This window comes from Taurulus bubalis (genome assembly GCF_910589615.1).
Source record: "Taurulus bubalis genome assembly, chromosome: 2".
Taxonomy (NCBI): domain Eukaryota; kingdom Metazoa; phylum Chordata; class Actinopteri; order Perciformes; family Cottidae; genus Taurulus; species Taurulus bubalis.
The window spans coordinates 13,873,722-13,888,434 of record NC_136590.1 but is presented as its reverse complement, the minus strand read 5'-3'; the positions used below and the strand labels follow the sequence as shown (position 1 = coordinate 13,888,434).

At 40.3% G+C, this 14,713-nt stretch overlaps 1 protein-coding gene across 2 annotated transcripts; it reads left to right on the top strand.

Moving 5' to 3' along the window:
• Positions 1-10,162: 10,162 nt before the first annotated feature.
• Positions 10,163-13,878, top strand: stub1 (STIP1 homology and U-Box containing protein 1). 2 transcript variants are annotated; one of them, XM_079214332.1, is made up of 7 exons: positions 10,163-10,296; positions 10,493-10,691; positions 11,098-11,263; positions 11,370-11,445; positions 11,570-11,626; positions 12,410-12,526; positions 13,586-13,878. In XM_079214332.1, exons 1-7 carry the CDS (start codon positions 10,183-10,185, stop codon positions 13,709-13,711), a joined length of 855 nt encoding a protein of 284 aa, XP_079070458.1. In that variant the 5' UTR covers positions 10,163-10,182; the 3' UTR covers positions 13,712-13,878. The 2 variants fall into 2 exon arrangements, with proteins under 2 accessions (XP_079070458.1, XP_079070457.1); XM_079214331.1 differs by having other exon boundaries at positions 11,370-11,460.
• The last annotated feature ends 835 nt before the right edge of the window (positions 13,879-14,713 follow it).

The window sequence follows — 14,713 nt, the reverse complement described above, 5'->3', positions numbered from 1 at the left end:
TTTTTGAGAAAAGGTTCAACATCTTTACAACTGTATGCTAAGCTAACCAGCTGCTGGCGCTAGCTTCATATCAGAGTGGTACCCCATTGGATATGTCATGTCACCCAATGTATTGAGTTCTGGTTGTCTAGTCTCACCTGTCATGTCTCCCTAAACTAAATAAAACATATATAACACATTTAATTATCTTATCTAACACATGAAAAAGCCTATTGACCAAAATGTTGAAATGTTTCTTTGACTTACAGAATAGACATATGTGACTAAGTCAGTATTGACAGAGAAATCTGATTAATTCTCTTAATTCTGTGGCCATTACGCCACAGAAAATACGGACAATTTTATGTAACATAATAGAATGTATCAAAATTGCTACATTACTCATTAAAAATATCGTATTAACTCTCGCTTGTTTCACTTAAGAACCCGAACATTTTAGAAGACACACATCAGTAACTCACACTTGTAAAACGCTACACATGGTCAGTTTTTTATTCTTTAGCTGCTTGACTGCACTCAATCTCCTCCTCTTCCTCCTCCTCCTCCTCATCCTCCTCCTTCTCCTCCTCCTCTGCACTCCATTCTGCTCTGTGAATTAATTTTGGCCAGGCTAGGTCATCCTTGGCTGTGCAGAATACAATTAGCCTGCCTACACACATAGACGCACATACACAGACACACATACAGACTTTAAACTTTAAACCCCCCCTATTCAATGGCCTTCTCGGACAATAGACGCATGCCAATACTATGACCCCCTCGGCTATCTCCCCATGCACAATAAACTCTCTGTTCATCCTCAAACCCTCCGCCTCCCTCAGCAGAATAATGAGACTGATACGATTACGATTTTACCTATCACATTTCACATCTACCGTAGAAATAACACTGAGCTTAACAGTCGCTTAACCTCAGCTGTTCCTGTGGAAGTTTGAAATCTGGCTGGTGGTCACAATTACATTTGACGTCGCCTCAACGTATTAAGTTTCACGTGATAAAGTCAATGATGTGTTATGGTTATAAAGCTTGATACTGAAGTTTGTAACCAAAGTCGGAGCTGAGATTTACCTTTAGAAACCACGAAAAATAATGATTTGAGACCAAAGCGTTATACTTTTACATGTACCCTTTAAAACTACTTATATAAAAGCACTTATTCGAGTTAGCCAATATTACCAATTGCTTAAGATAAATTAAATGATATAGATACAATGTAACAACGGATACAAAGTAAGAATGAGACAGTGTGAGGGTGACAATAAAGGGATTAACGTTAAAGTTAGAAGTGATTGAGTGATCATTCTTCCAGTCTGAGCAGTAATCCAACAACCATCACATCACATCAAATCTCTGAAAAGGGGCCATAATTGTGCTCCAAATCTGAATCCAGAATGGCATTTATCTCCCACCATCTTTCGTCGTCTCCATTCAGACTCCTCGGTGACCTGCAGCTCATCCCTGAGCTCCTATTGATCTTTTATATATTTTTTTAAATACCATCACACAGACGAGCTGCCCTCCCCTTTGCTCTCTCTGCACCTGCACTTCAGCGTCCTCCGGCTCATCAATGAAAACTGTCTTTTAAAAACGTATACATCTGTTGCAAATGAGGTAGCCATTGTTGGGGGGAAACCCTCGAGGGGACCGCCAACCCCAAACCCCAACTTACTTCCCCCCCCCCCACACACACACACACACACCCCACACACACCTCTTAGTTCAGGGGTATCATATCACCTCCCTTTGGTATGCTGGTGTGCAGGGCTGGATGTTTTCATGATAACAGGTGTATTTGAATACAACAAGTGAGATGAATGCCGGAATAGTCTGTGGCTGTTTTCTTGACTTTAACATTGTTTTGACTTTTGGTTTTATTGTGACGAAGCTATGCTTAAGTGTGTTTTTATCACACACATAGTATTTAGTTTTTGCATTTATTTGTTATCTTTGGTTAAAGTGGCCCTTAGCTCCTGTTTAAAGCATACCAGAGGCAATACATATTTGTTTCACAGCCCCATTTGGTTATTTGGCTATATTTACTGCATGTGACCCACGACTGATGAACGGAGAAAGCGGATGGAAGCGGAAAAAAGAGGAGTGACTTTTCCATAGATGTGGTTTCTTTCTGCAGAGAACTGTGTGGTAGACCAGTGAGAAAGAGAATGGGAAATCGAAAAGAGAAAAAGGAAATTAACTTGCTTATTAACTAGAGCATGGAGGATAGACCTGAATTGCCTGACACATTCATGCATGCACACATATGCATGAGTACACTCACACACACACACACACACACACACACACACACACACACACAGACGAAAACATGCATTAATACATAGCCCCAACTTAAGGGTTTGGGCCCTATCTGCACATGTATGTAGGCTAATCAGGGCCTCTCAACAGACAGAAAGCAAAGGGTCACTCAGGGTGAGATGTTTGTGATGGAAATTTGGACGGCAGGCGTAGGAAAACAAAGCTAGAGACAGGACGCCCCAGAGACGGCATACTTTACACATGAGATAACACACGTTGAGCCGTTACAAATGAAAAAAGGTTTAACAAAGCCTTTCTCAGTCATATTACTGAATAAGAACTTGATTGCAGGCAAATTATGAGAGAACAGTTGGATTTAGAAAATATTTTGTCTGCAGATTTAATTCTACAGACAAATGTACAAGGTTAATTAAGAACTAAAGTCATATTTATCTCGACAGAGGTTGCACAACAGAATGCACGTCTTTTTCTAAAATTGTTTACTCTCCTCAATGTTGCTTAATCTATTCATATTACTCTTTTTTTCTGCTATCTGCATCCAGCAAGTAGACGCACACTATTCCACTGATTGCATATGATCCAGTGGTAAAGATATGTCCATTCCTTCACCACTGGAGCCCAGGACATGTAGCTTTTATTGGACGTAGAGTGCATAGATCGGGGGCATCTGATGGAACCACCGCGCCTCACCGAGAAATCACACAAAGATGGGATTTAATGGCCCTTCGATTGAGCGGTTTTGAAAAGCCAACCTCTGACCCCAACCCCTCCCAACCTCCAGGTTCCAGTGCTTGTCATCGGTCATTTGTCAAACGCCTCACCCTGATCTGATTACCGTCCAATTTGAGATCTGCCGACTACACACTTGTAGGATCAAGACAAGCTGCTTTCAGCAACTTTACATGACAACAAATAGCTGGATTGTTGCAGGAAGAGACAGGTTTTGTTCTATTCAGGCGATAAAGATGTACAAAACTTTAGATAGGCGCCAACCTTGGTACCGTATTATGCCTACACAATATTCATTTAATGAGGAATTCATAGAAATAGGTTTGGTCTAAAACTGTCAAGAAAACCCACTAAAGTCATATTTCATATGCTGAATCATTGCATGGCCAACAGAACCAAAAAGATGAGGCAAAGCAGAGGAAGAAAATAGTCAGATGAATCATCTAAACTAAACATGTCTAACATTGAACCCATCCAAATCTAATGATTAACAGCATCCAGACGCAGGGAAATATTCCTTATTGATCGGTTAAGTATGTATATCAGTCTAAACCAGCACAGCTGCTAAAACTAACTTACAAAAAACACAGCCCTAATTACACAGTGCCATTCATTTTGAAAGTGAAAATTCTTAAGGGTAAAATGTATTCACTATTTGTTGTCCACAGTGGAACAAAAAAAATGCAGTGTCCACACTATGTAGACTAGTTTTTGCTGAAAACACCAATGTTTTGCAGGGTTTTTGGTGTACTGGCCGCAAGGGGTATTGCGACATCTACGTTTGCGACGTAAGCTTCTATAAAACTATAAAGACTTTTTTTTAAGTGTCACAAATCCCCCGGAATAAGTCTTTCTATCGTTAGAATATGCATGTGTGTGGGGATTCCACCGGCTTGGCCTGTAGAAATCTCAGACATGTATCTTCTAAATCCTCTGAGGAAAAGGACTGTAGTGCACATGATCAATGAGGCCAAAAACATGCCTATGTCTGGCTCAGTCTCCACTTACTTCTCTTTTCTTGGTACTGGGCAGTTTACTCTGACCAAGCATTTTGTTCTCAGGATTATGCACCTCTAGCTCTAAATGGAGTTCTATTGAAGCAGGAAAAAAGCTGCAAGAGCAAGCCTGCTAAGTGCAGTTGTTGCAGTTAGTTATGCTCATAATATGCGTTCTAACCCATTTAAACCTTTTGTTCTCACTGCATTGTAGGAGTTTTTTTCATTCAGTAAATAGAGGAACTGAAGAGGGAGGAATTATATATATATATATATATATATATATATATATATATATATATATATATATATATATATATATATATATATATATCTGTCTGTAAGTAAATAACTTCTTGGAGACAAGAAGTGTGTGTGTGTGTGTGTGTGTGTGTGTGTGTGTGTGTATGTGTGTGTGTGTGTGTGTGTGTGAGTGTGTGTGAGTCACTATTCATGTGTCTGCTCATGTCTGACTGCTCCGAAAATCTTCTGCAAAGGCCTGTCAATCAAATACAACGTTTGCCTTTTCCTGATCCACACACACACACACACACACACACACACACACACACACACACACACACACACACACACACACACACACGAAAGCACCACCCCCAAAACAAACCACTGTCTGGCCAACACACACACAAACACAGACACCACACAGACACACACACACAAACACAGGCACCACACACACACACACACACACACACACACACACACACACACACAATTAGCCCATTGCTCATTATGTCTGCTTTAGCTCTTTTGGATTGTGTTGGGGCAGGGTGGGAGTTGGTGACCCCAGAGAGCATGACCTAAGGGGACATTTGAGGAGTTACAGGGGCAGTAGCAGTGAGGACCGGGGGATGGGCAATGGACATTCAGGGAGGGAAAGTTAGTTACTTCATGGTGCCCCTGCTGGTTGTGTTCACTCCTGTGAAGATCCCCATTGATTTTGTGAGTGAAAAACACACAGATAGTCATCACTAGTGAATCACATGAGCTTTACTAGAACAATTGCTTTTGAATTGATAATGTGATGAGATAACACTTAAACAAAGCTCATTATAATTTAAAAGAATGGAATCTTATCTTTTGCACCCTGCAATTAATAACAATCAGTAAACAAATATTGTTTTCAAATATTGATAAACGTAGGTGATATTAATGGTTAAGTTATATATAGATGTAACGGTGGAGGGGAGGATGAATTTCCCTCTGCATCCCTGAATTGCTCACGCTCAAGAGTTTTGATTTCCCTCCAAAAACTCTTTTGTAAAACTTCTCCCCCTCGCCACTTATACACAGCAGCCGCCTACACCCCCAGTCATCACACATCAATACATGGTGTCTGTGTGTGTGCTTTTGGAAGTGGGGGAGTCTCAGCCAGTGTGCTGTTAACCTCCCAGGGTGTAAAGGATTTTTGGACTAACACAGCAAGTTTAAAAAACAAAGTGTTTCAGGTCTCAAATCAAAATACAGGGAAGACATTGTGTCATTTGCATCAATACTGAGAAAAAAAATCTAGCAACTGCATAAACAAAGTTTCTTATGTAATGCACATGCTACATTTGAGTTGTCTGAATCTCTTCAAATCCTGTGATCCTTTGCATAGGATTTTGTTTATTAGTATTTATAAATCCAATTTTTAATTTTGCCAAATAGATAGATTCTCCTTAACAATCCACATGTTGTTGTTTCCCTGTGTGTGTGTGTGTGTGTGTGTGTGTGTGTGTGTGTGTGTGTGTGTGTGTGTGTGTGTGTGCGCAAGGTCTGAATAAGATGAGTTATTCCACCTCCTCCCTTTGTCAGGAAGCTTAATCACGGTTGCAGAGGTGTGTGGCTGACCTTTGACCCATGGCTATCTTTGGCCTTTCTCTTACTTGCCTTTGGGTTAGCTTCAGGATATCCCTCATTTAATTCTTAACCCAAGGAGTCAGCTTTAACAACCAGTGATTCAGAGTTAAAGCATGTGTATAAAGGCACATTTAACTAGTCACTATAAATGATTACCAAACGCTTATAACCACTAACGTACTAAAGTGATTACGCATGCTACATTCATCACTGCTACTGTAAGTAGCCTTTCTGTACACCTTTTGGAGGATATTATAGTCAGTAACTTTATTAAAAAAACTAACATTGAAGAATATCACTTAACTGGAGTTGAAGTAAATGTGTTGTTGTTAATGAGCATTGCAAAATGGACATATATGTAGAGCAATTCTAAATGGACAACAAGTTTGAAAAGAAGAAAAACATCCTTGACTTAGTGCACTGTATTTTATGATTTCATTGTTTTCCCACTAAAAAACCCTTATCGGTATTATAATCCTTCTGAGGTCATTATGAGCACATCCAACAGCGTTCCTATTCTAAAAACTCATTCAGAGCACATGTCACATTAATTACATCTTTACTTGTAATACATTGTACAAGTGCATTTGAACAGCAGCTTTAATTATTTGGTGAACATTAAAGTTTTAGTTTGTATCTGTATTCCGGCGCAAGAGCAGATTATAAGGCTGAGCAAGTGAAGATATAGAGGGACGTTGTGATTGACAGCTGGCCATGTGTGTGCATTTGAGTGAGCTGAGTTTTATTCGATGTCATAGTGTGATGGTTAATTACAGTGTGAAAGCAGGCATATTTAAAATAGTGTGAAACAGGTTTAGAGGAGCTTGTAAAAGGAAAACAATTGCAAATGTGTTTTTACTCCCAAATGGTGACATTACATGATTTATACTGACCGTATGACATTATTAGCCTTCAAATAATCAAAATACACGGCAACCTCCCTTTCATTATGAAGCTGTTTAATCAGTTGAGATGTAAATTGAAACAATCATTTCCTGCATTTCCATCTTGTGTACATGTTGCATTCAGACCCACTTGAACAAACTGCATTAAGTCTATGAGCCTTTCCCCTTCCCAAAATGAGCAAACCCACCAAACAAAGGGCCACCATTGTGGATAAATACGGCTTTTGTTTTACCCATTTGAACCTGAGGTTTCCCTTAACGCTAAGGAGAGTGTGTTCACCCTTTTTCTCTTTTCAGATGCTTTGGCGCTGAATAGCGGAGACCACTGCCAAATGGGAAAACGTCTACACAGGCAGAAAGAAAGACTAAAATCAATCAGGAAGTGGCTGCTTTTCAGCTGTGCCAGAGGAGCTGGGCAACTTCCTGGTCTCGTTGCCAAGGTGACTAGTAGCTCAGCCAGCTGGTGCAGTGGGCAGCAGTTGGGTTTGATTGGGGAACGGCAGAGGATAACGGTTGGGATGTCGGACAGAGGGCAGAGAGCTGGTGAGGGAGGGTGATGCAGTTTGAATGGAAGCACTTTGAAACTGCATTGCATGTGCAGTTTCTATTCTGTGCATTATCCTTTGCAAACAGTCACCTATTCTCTCCAATTGCTCACACAATATTTAGTTGGAGAATATTGTATAGTCTATAAGTCTTTTCTATGGCAGACAAGTACACTGACATCATGTGGAAGTCAAATTTTCTTGTGTTTTCTCTCTTATGAAGATGATTATAAGAGATGCGTAAATACAGTATAATAGTTCAATAATCATATAAAATACAAGTAAGAGAAGAAGGGTAATTTAAAGACATGGGTCAGTCAAATCTTGATGATGTCCCCTATATGATGATGTGTTTTTCTTGTGCAAAATAAACTAGTACGGAATTATATTTGTGTCTAAATTCGGATTGAATGATGGGAAATCCTGAGCACAAAACAATATTTTGTACATCTATATATCCCAACTACATATTAAAACTATGTATTTCTTAACTTGCACTGTGTTTATTGTTTAAATGTTATGCACCCCCCGCCAAGTCAAATTCCTTGTATATAAAAACATACGTGGCAATAAATGGTTCTGATTCTGATTCTTAAAGTGAGAGTACATGGGGTTTGAAGCACACAGCAGGAATTTTAGTAAAACTGAGTGACAGGTTGTTATTGTGCACTTGTGGATAACAGCAAACACGCTATACATTTATATACAGTCTCTGCATTGTAATATTTTCTCTATTTAATATAACGTGTGCAAAAAAAATATTCACGAATAATATCCCATTCAAATTCAGTTAAGTGTATGAAATGTAGTAAATGCTTGGTGTCACATCTTCAAATCTAAACTTGCAACATTACTGTGGCTGTCCTCATTAGTCTCTGTCACTAATCTAAAACCCCACTTCTACAGACATGGGACTGAGGCCGGGCTGGGTAGGTGGGTGTTCTGGGGGATCAGGGGACCCGACTGGCAGAGATAGGTAAACACAGCTGGGGACACAGTGCTGGTGGGTCTGCAGCTCAACGGCCCCCTTCACAAATTTATCAGTGTGTTTGCTCAGGGGATGTGGTCTAATCTTCACACGCGGATCTCTGTGCGGCGCCTTCCCAAAAGCACAACGGGCTGGGATGAAAGTGACCCCGTCCACAGTACCAGCCTTGCTAATTCCTCCATGGCTAAACTTCAATGTTCATTTCTTTATAAAGGCCTATAAAGGTCATCTATGGATCTGGCTCTGTGTGTGGTTGAATCCCTCTGTGGGTGGGATGGCCATGATGATATATACTAAATTCTTGATCATAATCTTCCCATTTTTCTGAACATGCCTCAAACAAATGAATCGACTTTTGTTGTCATGAAGGAACAGAGTTTACAGCCCTCCCCCACTCACACATACACACATATATTTTTATTTATTTAGTTTATCTGTGGCATAAAATATTTGCAATATTTTGGCATGTGCTGCTTTCATCGTCCTTACTTATCAGGAGTTACTATTTCAGTCAGTCCAAGGTATCTGTAAATGAACGACGTTAAAGTTGTTTAATTCCAAAAGTATTCTCTTTTTTTTTTAAAGCAAAAACTCACTAACGATTTTGCACGAGCTTTGGATAAAACTTTGTTATTGAGCGCCATCTGCAGGCTCGTACTTTGTGTTGCTCTCCACTCATTGGAACAGAAAATAACTTTCACATGGGGGCATCATCATTATAGTATCAAAATATATTTAAACAAAGATATTATTACACATTTCATGCTCAACCGATGACATTTAGATGTATTATATATTCTCTTAACATGTTCTCGGAAAAAGACAAATGATCTAAACTAGGGAGTAGACAATTTGCCCTTTGGTCCTTTCGGCTTCCGTCAACGTCGCTATCCGCTTGACGTCAGCATAACAACAACCTGTCATGACAGTTCGTATGGGGAAAAAAATATCGATAAAGATATCAAACCATATACAAGCTGTTTCACCTGGATGTAATATTACTTCATCAGGGTGAGGAGTGGAAACTGCGAATCTCAGGTACAAATCTTAACTTGCATCGATAGAAAAATAGTAGGCAGGAGGCTGTGTAGCAAACAAGCTAACCTAGCTTTAGCTCATTTCTGTTTTGTGAGGCTGCTGAGCGGTGTTGAGGTAAATGTGAGACAAAAGCAAATACGACGTTTTTAGGCTCATAATACCTGTAGTCCAATCAGTTGCTGATAAATCGTTTTCCTACAGGCAATAAAGGTGTAAATGGACAACGTTAGTGTACTATGCTAGCAGAGCTAACTTAACGAGCTAACGCTAACGTCAAGCACCGATCTCTTTTAACAGTTAATAAAGTTAACGACATCATCACTCTGTCGCTATACCGTCTGCTTCAACGACTAGCTATATATAACATGTTAGAAAGCCGTGCCTCAATCACAATTTCAACGTTATTTGTTGACAACCTCTAACTACGTATGGTCCCAGTTTCATCGCCTCGCACTAGTTAATGTGCGTGTACAATATTCAGCTGTGCGGCTCATTTAGGGCTCATTTAGTCACTACTGATGTTTGTCAAATGAATAGTTAATTTACCGGCAGTCTAGACACCTCGCTGTATATATTTTTTAGCTGTGTGCACAGTCAGCAAATTGACCGACTGTCTTTTGTGTGCCATCAAGGACTGCACCTAATTCGCCCAAAGACGCGCATTGCAGGTGCATTGCAGTGAATGTTGACTTAACTTTATATTCCCTTGTGTCTCTGATCTAGTGTGTGAGATCCAGGAGGGACAGGGCATTCTAGGACCTGTCAGCTAGCCAGCCGAAGAGACGGGGAACAGGATAGGGAAGCAGGGCGAGGCGGGCCCCGCGGAGCCGGTGGAGAAGATGGCCGGCAGCCCGGAGAAGAGCTCCACCGCGCAGGAGCTGAAGGAGCAGGGGAACCGGCTGTTCCTCTGCCGCAAGTACCAGGAGGCTGCTACATGCTACAGTAAAGCTATTGTGAGTAACTGTCACTGTGGAAAACATTATATTCATTGTGGATTGGCCTCTTCTTAACAAAAACGAATTCAAACACAGTATTTTTTTTGTTAAAAATATTTAATGAATGCATTTTTTGTGAGTCTCTTTGTAGTGTAGTCTACAGTGCCGTGGTGTTAAACTGTATATGTGTTGTCTGGTGTGTCTTGTCTCCCAGAACCGTAATCCATCGGTGGCGGTGTACTACACCAACAGGGCTCTCTGCCACGTGAAGCTGCAGCAGCATGACAAGGCTCTGGCAGATTGTAAGCACGCACTGGAGCTGGACAGCCAGTCAGTGAAGGCCCACTTCTTCCTTGGCCAGTGTCACCTGGAGCTGGAGAACTATGACGAGGCCATCGGCAACCTGCAGAAAGGTCAGAGCAAACTAGTATGAGATGGTAAAACTGTTGCAACGTTTTACGGTAGTGTGTAGAAGCAGCGTACTCATATATTGCACAATGTTACTGATGTATTTCCTCGTATATATTTAAGTATGTGTGTTTGTTGTTTTTAATGTTGGTGGTATAGTGGCTCTAATATCAGCTCCTCTATTCTGAGGCAGTTTATGGGCACGGCATATGTTTGCAGGGATGTTTTACAATATGCTTTTTCAAGGTTTCTAACATTGGAATAATAAGAATGCTGCAAGGAAAAGGTATAACGTGGTTTACACATCTAAATTGTTGATATTTTGTCTATGGACCAAGAAATGTCAGAATGTGAGAAATGTAGGAAACACTTAAATTTATACCAGTGTTGCTGTTATACTGTTTTCTCCAGCTTATAACCTGGCAAAAGAACAAAGACTGAATTTTGGAGATGACATCCCCAGCGCCTTGCGCATCGCAAAGAAGAAACGATGGAATAGCATCGAGGAGAAACGCATCAACCAGGAGAACGAGTTACATGCCTATCTGACTAAACTCATCATGGCTGAGAAGGAAAGGTGAGACTGTGGGCTGGCAGTCAACTACACTGTCGGTGTCATGAGGCTTTAATAATATTGTTTTCTGGGTGAAGGGGTAATATATAATAACTTTGTTTTTATGCAGAGAATGTGAAGAATACAAAGAGAAACAGGACGACAATCAAAACGGAGGCGACGCTTCCAAGATTGCATCAAAACATGCAAGTTTTATATCTGTCTTGGACTTTCTGGGTTGTTATTCTTTTAATGAACAGATACAGTAATTATAGTATTATAGTAATTTAACTGAATATGTCCTGTAACATGGGAATGTGGCCTACTTAGGACAAGTATCTAATGGACATGGATGAGCTCTTCTCTCAAGTCGATGAGAAAAGAAAAGTGAGTATGAAAATTCAATTATTATTATTAATATAAATTGAGCATGTAAGAGTTTATCATTGGTTTCCTTCCCTCATTTATTTCCCAGACCCAATTATTTATATTGTGTGCCGATTAGAATTTATCCCAGCATGCATTGAGCAAAAAGCAGGGAAACATTCTGGATAGGTCACCATCGTCCATTACACGGCTGACAAACAGACGGGCACACGCTGATCACATTCACCCACACAGATGCATCTTTGCTAACAGTACACACCTACTTCACACCATCTTCTTTGATCGTTGACATAGCAACAGGAGAAATAGACTTGAGCTCATTTCCAATTTCTTTCTGCGTTAAATTGTTGTATATTCAAATGATCTGCTACCATCAGTGCTTGTGATTGCGGCTGTGAAAATGTACCTTTATTTCAGACAGACAGTTATGGTCTATTTCCATCCCAAGCTGTTTCTATGGTAACCATCACTATTTGTTTGCCATGGATTGCAGTTTTTAATTATCCTCGCTGTAGTTAGTTGTTGTTGACTGACCTGAGGTAGCTGTCATGTTCTTTTCAGGTAATATGACACCCTACTGACTGCCAACATGGTGTTTGTTTTGTACAGTTTCAGAAGACATTAATATAGATTGTATTGCCAAGCAGCAGTATCAATACACTGTAATGAACCTGGTAAGACCAGGAACAAATTAGATCCAAGCTATAGGTTATGGTAGCAATTCTGATTTCATATCTATACATCTCATACCATTACTCTGGCTGCGTTTTGTCGTCTTTGCAGAAGCGGGAGATCCCAGATTACCTGTGTGGTAAGATCAGTTTTGAGCTGATGAGGGAGCCCTGCATCACACCCAGTGGGATCACCTATGATCGCAAGGACATTGAAGAGCACCTACAGGTAAAAAAAAACTCGTCAGCTGCATGACGAGTTTACATTTATGTTTTTGGATTATCCATCGATCTGTCTATCCGTCCGCCCGCACAGTATGAACATCCAGACGTCCCATTCTCATGAATGCGATATCTCAGGAACGCCTGCATGGCGTTTCTTCAAATTTGGAACAAACGTCCACTGGGACTGATTAGATTGTTGTGGTCTAAGGTGAAGGTCACTGTGACCTTATGTCTCTCCTACTCTCGAGAATGCTGTATAATAATACGTTTTGTAATGTATCTGCCTACTTCAGATTCTGGTTGTTTGGGTTTCTCTCTTTCTTGCACCAAATGCAGACCCTGCAATCAAACTCTCATTTTGACCAAATTGTCTCATTTTTACGTAAAGCTAATTCACAGTAGTTTGTATGAACTACATTTAGACGGTCTGTGTCCTGAATCAATCACTATTCCCGTTTCGGACATTTTGGACAGACATGTTGGGTGTAAACTGCACATTGACTGGTTGCATACAACTGCAAGGCCGTAATTCTAGTTTATATGTTGTTCCAACTGCAATTAGTGTGGTTTATATGGAGTACATTTGAGGACACTTATTGTTTCTTATAATGAACTGTAGCATGCAAATATCGATGCTCCCTTTAATATTAAAACTATACCACAATGCATTGCCAATTTCACCTCTTGAAAGGGATCTTTGAAATGTTCAAAGAGAGAAATGCTGATTCTCAACATACTTTCCGATTGGTGGTTTTCAAAGTAAAGTATTTCAGTGAGACAAATTCATTGGCATTTCATTTTCTACATATTCATTAGTGGTTCCATTTCAAAAGGAGGTATTTAGTTGTCTGTAAGATTCAAATCGTCATTGTCTTCCCTATTCTTGTGAGCCCATGTGGTTTTCATTTTAAGCCTTAATTCACTTCTTACTTTCACTGAAGTGTTAACTGAAATTAGAATTTGTATTGTAGGTGTGGTTGTACCCAAATATTTCTTTTTAGCATACATTTTGTAAATCAAACTCCAGATGCCAACACTAACATTTAACCTGCTCTCTGTGCAGCGAGTGGGCCATTTTGACCCGGTCACCAGGAGTACTCTAACCCAGGACCAGCTGATCCCGAACCTGGCCATGAAGGAAGTGATCGATGCCTTTATCCAGGAGAACGGCTGGGTGGAGGACTACTGAAGGGACCACTCCCACCTCCCATCTCTCCATCATACCCAAACCCAAGCCTGGACAACACAAGACTGTAGAGAACAGATCACCCCTTGCCTGGAGATGTACTTTATACAAGCGGGAAAAGCCACACTATGGACTACCGAATGAGAGCTATGTATCTCATTCTGCCTCTTCCTCCCCACATTTTATCTTTGCTGTAAAACTCCCCGCTCCTACCTTCCGAGACTCAGTGTTCCTGGCCTGCTGCTCCCTTTAAAAAACCCTTCATTCTGCTCTTTGTATACTTTCTCTCTCACTTCCTCTTCCTTTCTTTCATACTGTATCAAGTCTCTCAAGCCTGACTCCCTTCTTTAAATAAGGGGCCACGTTCTCAGGTCTGTCTTGCTCCCTCCCTACTCTGCCTCCCTTTCTCTGAGTGCCACAATCCTTGGATAGCATCAGCATTGCCCTCCAGTGTTTCACAGAAACCACCAATATTGAAGAAAGACATCTTACACAGGGTGGTTGAATACATAAATACATTGTCCTTTTATTTGACATTTACTCCAGTATTTCTTGGTAATTTTTGTATGAAACATTGAAGCGTTTGCCCACTTCATAATCACGTTAGCTGAAGTAAAATGCCAAAAAAAAGAAAACCTCTCAACGAGACTGACTAGTTTGTGTGCAAGTTTTACATAATAATGTCCCTCCTCCACCTCCAGGTGGCGCTCCTCACATACCCACCCATGTCATCATGATGTAAGATTTTTAGAAAATATATATTTTGTTCTTTGCATATCCATCACACCCCATTACAGACAATTTAAATATGTTGAATGTATGCATAGTACTCTTCGGTTTAGACCTGACCTACAGTAATTCATAAATGTTTTTTTCAGGAGAATACAAGGTTTTCATGTAAAGCGGCCTTGAACTGGATCCCGAAAATCAATAGAAATGACCGCTGAATAGAAAATAAGTTTTCACATAGCTGGATAGTAATTGAAAATGTTTGAATATTGGTAG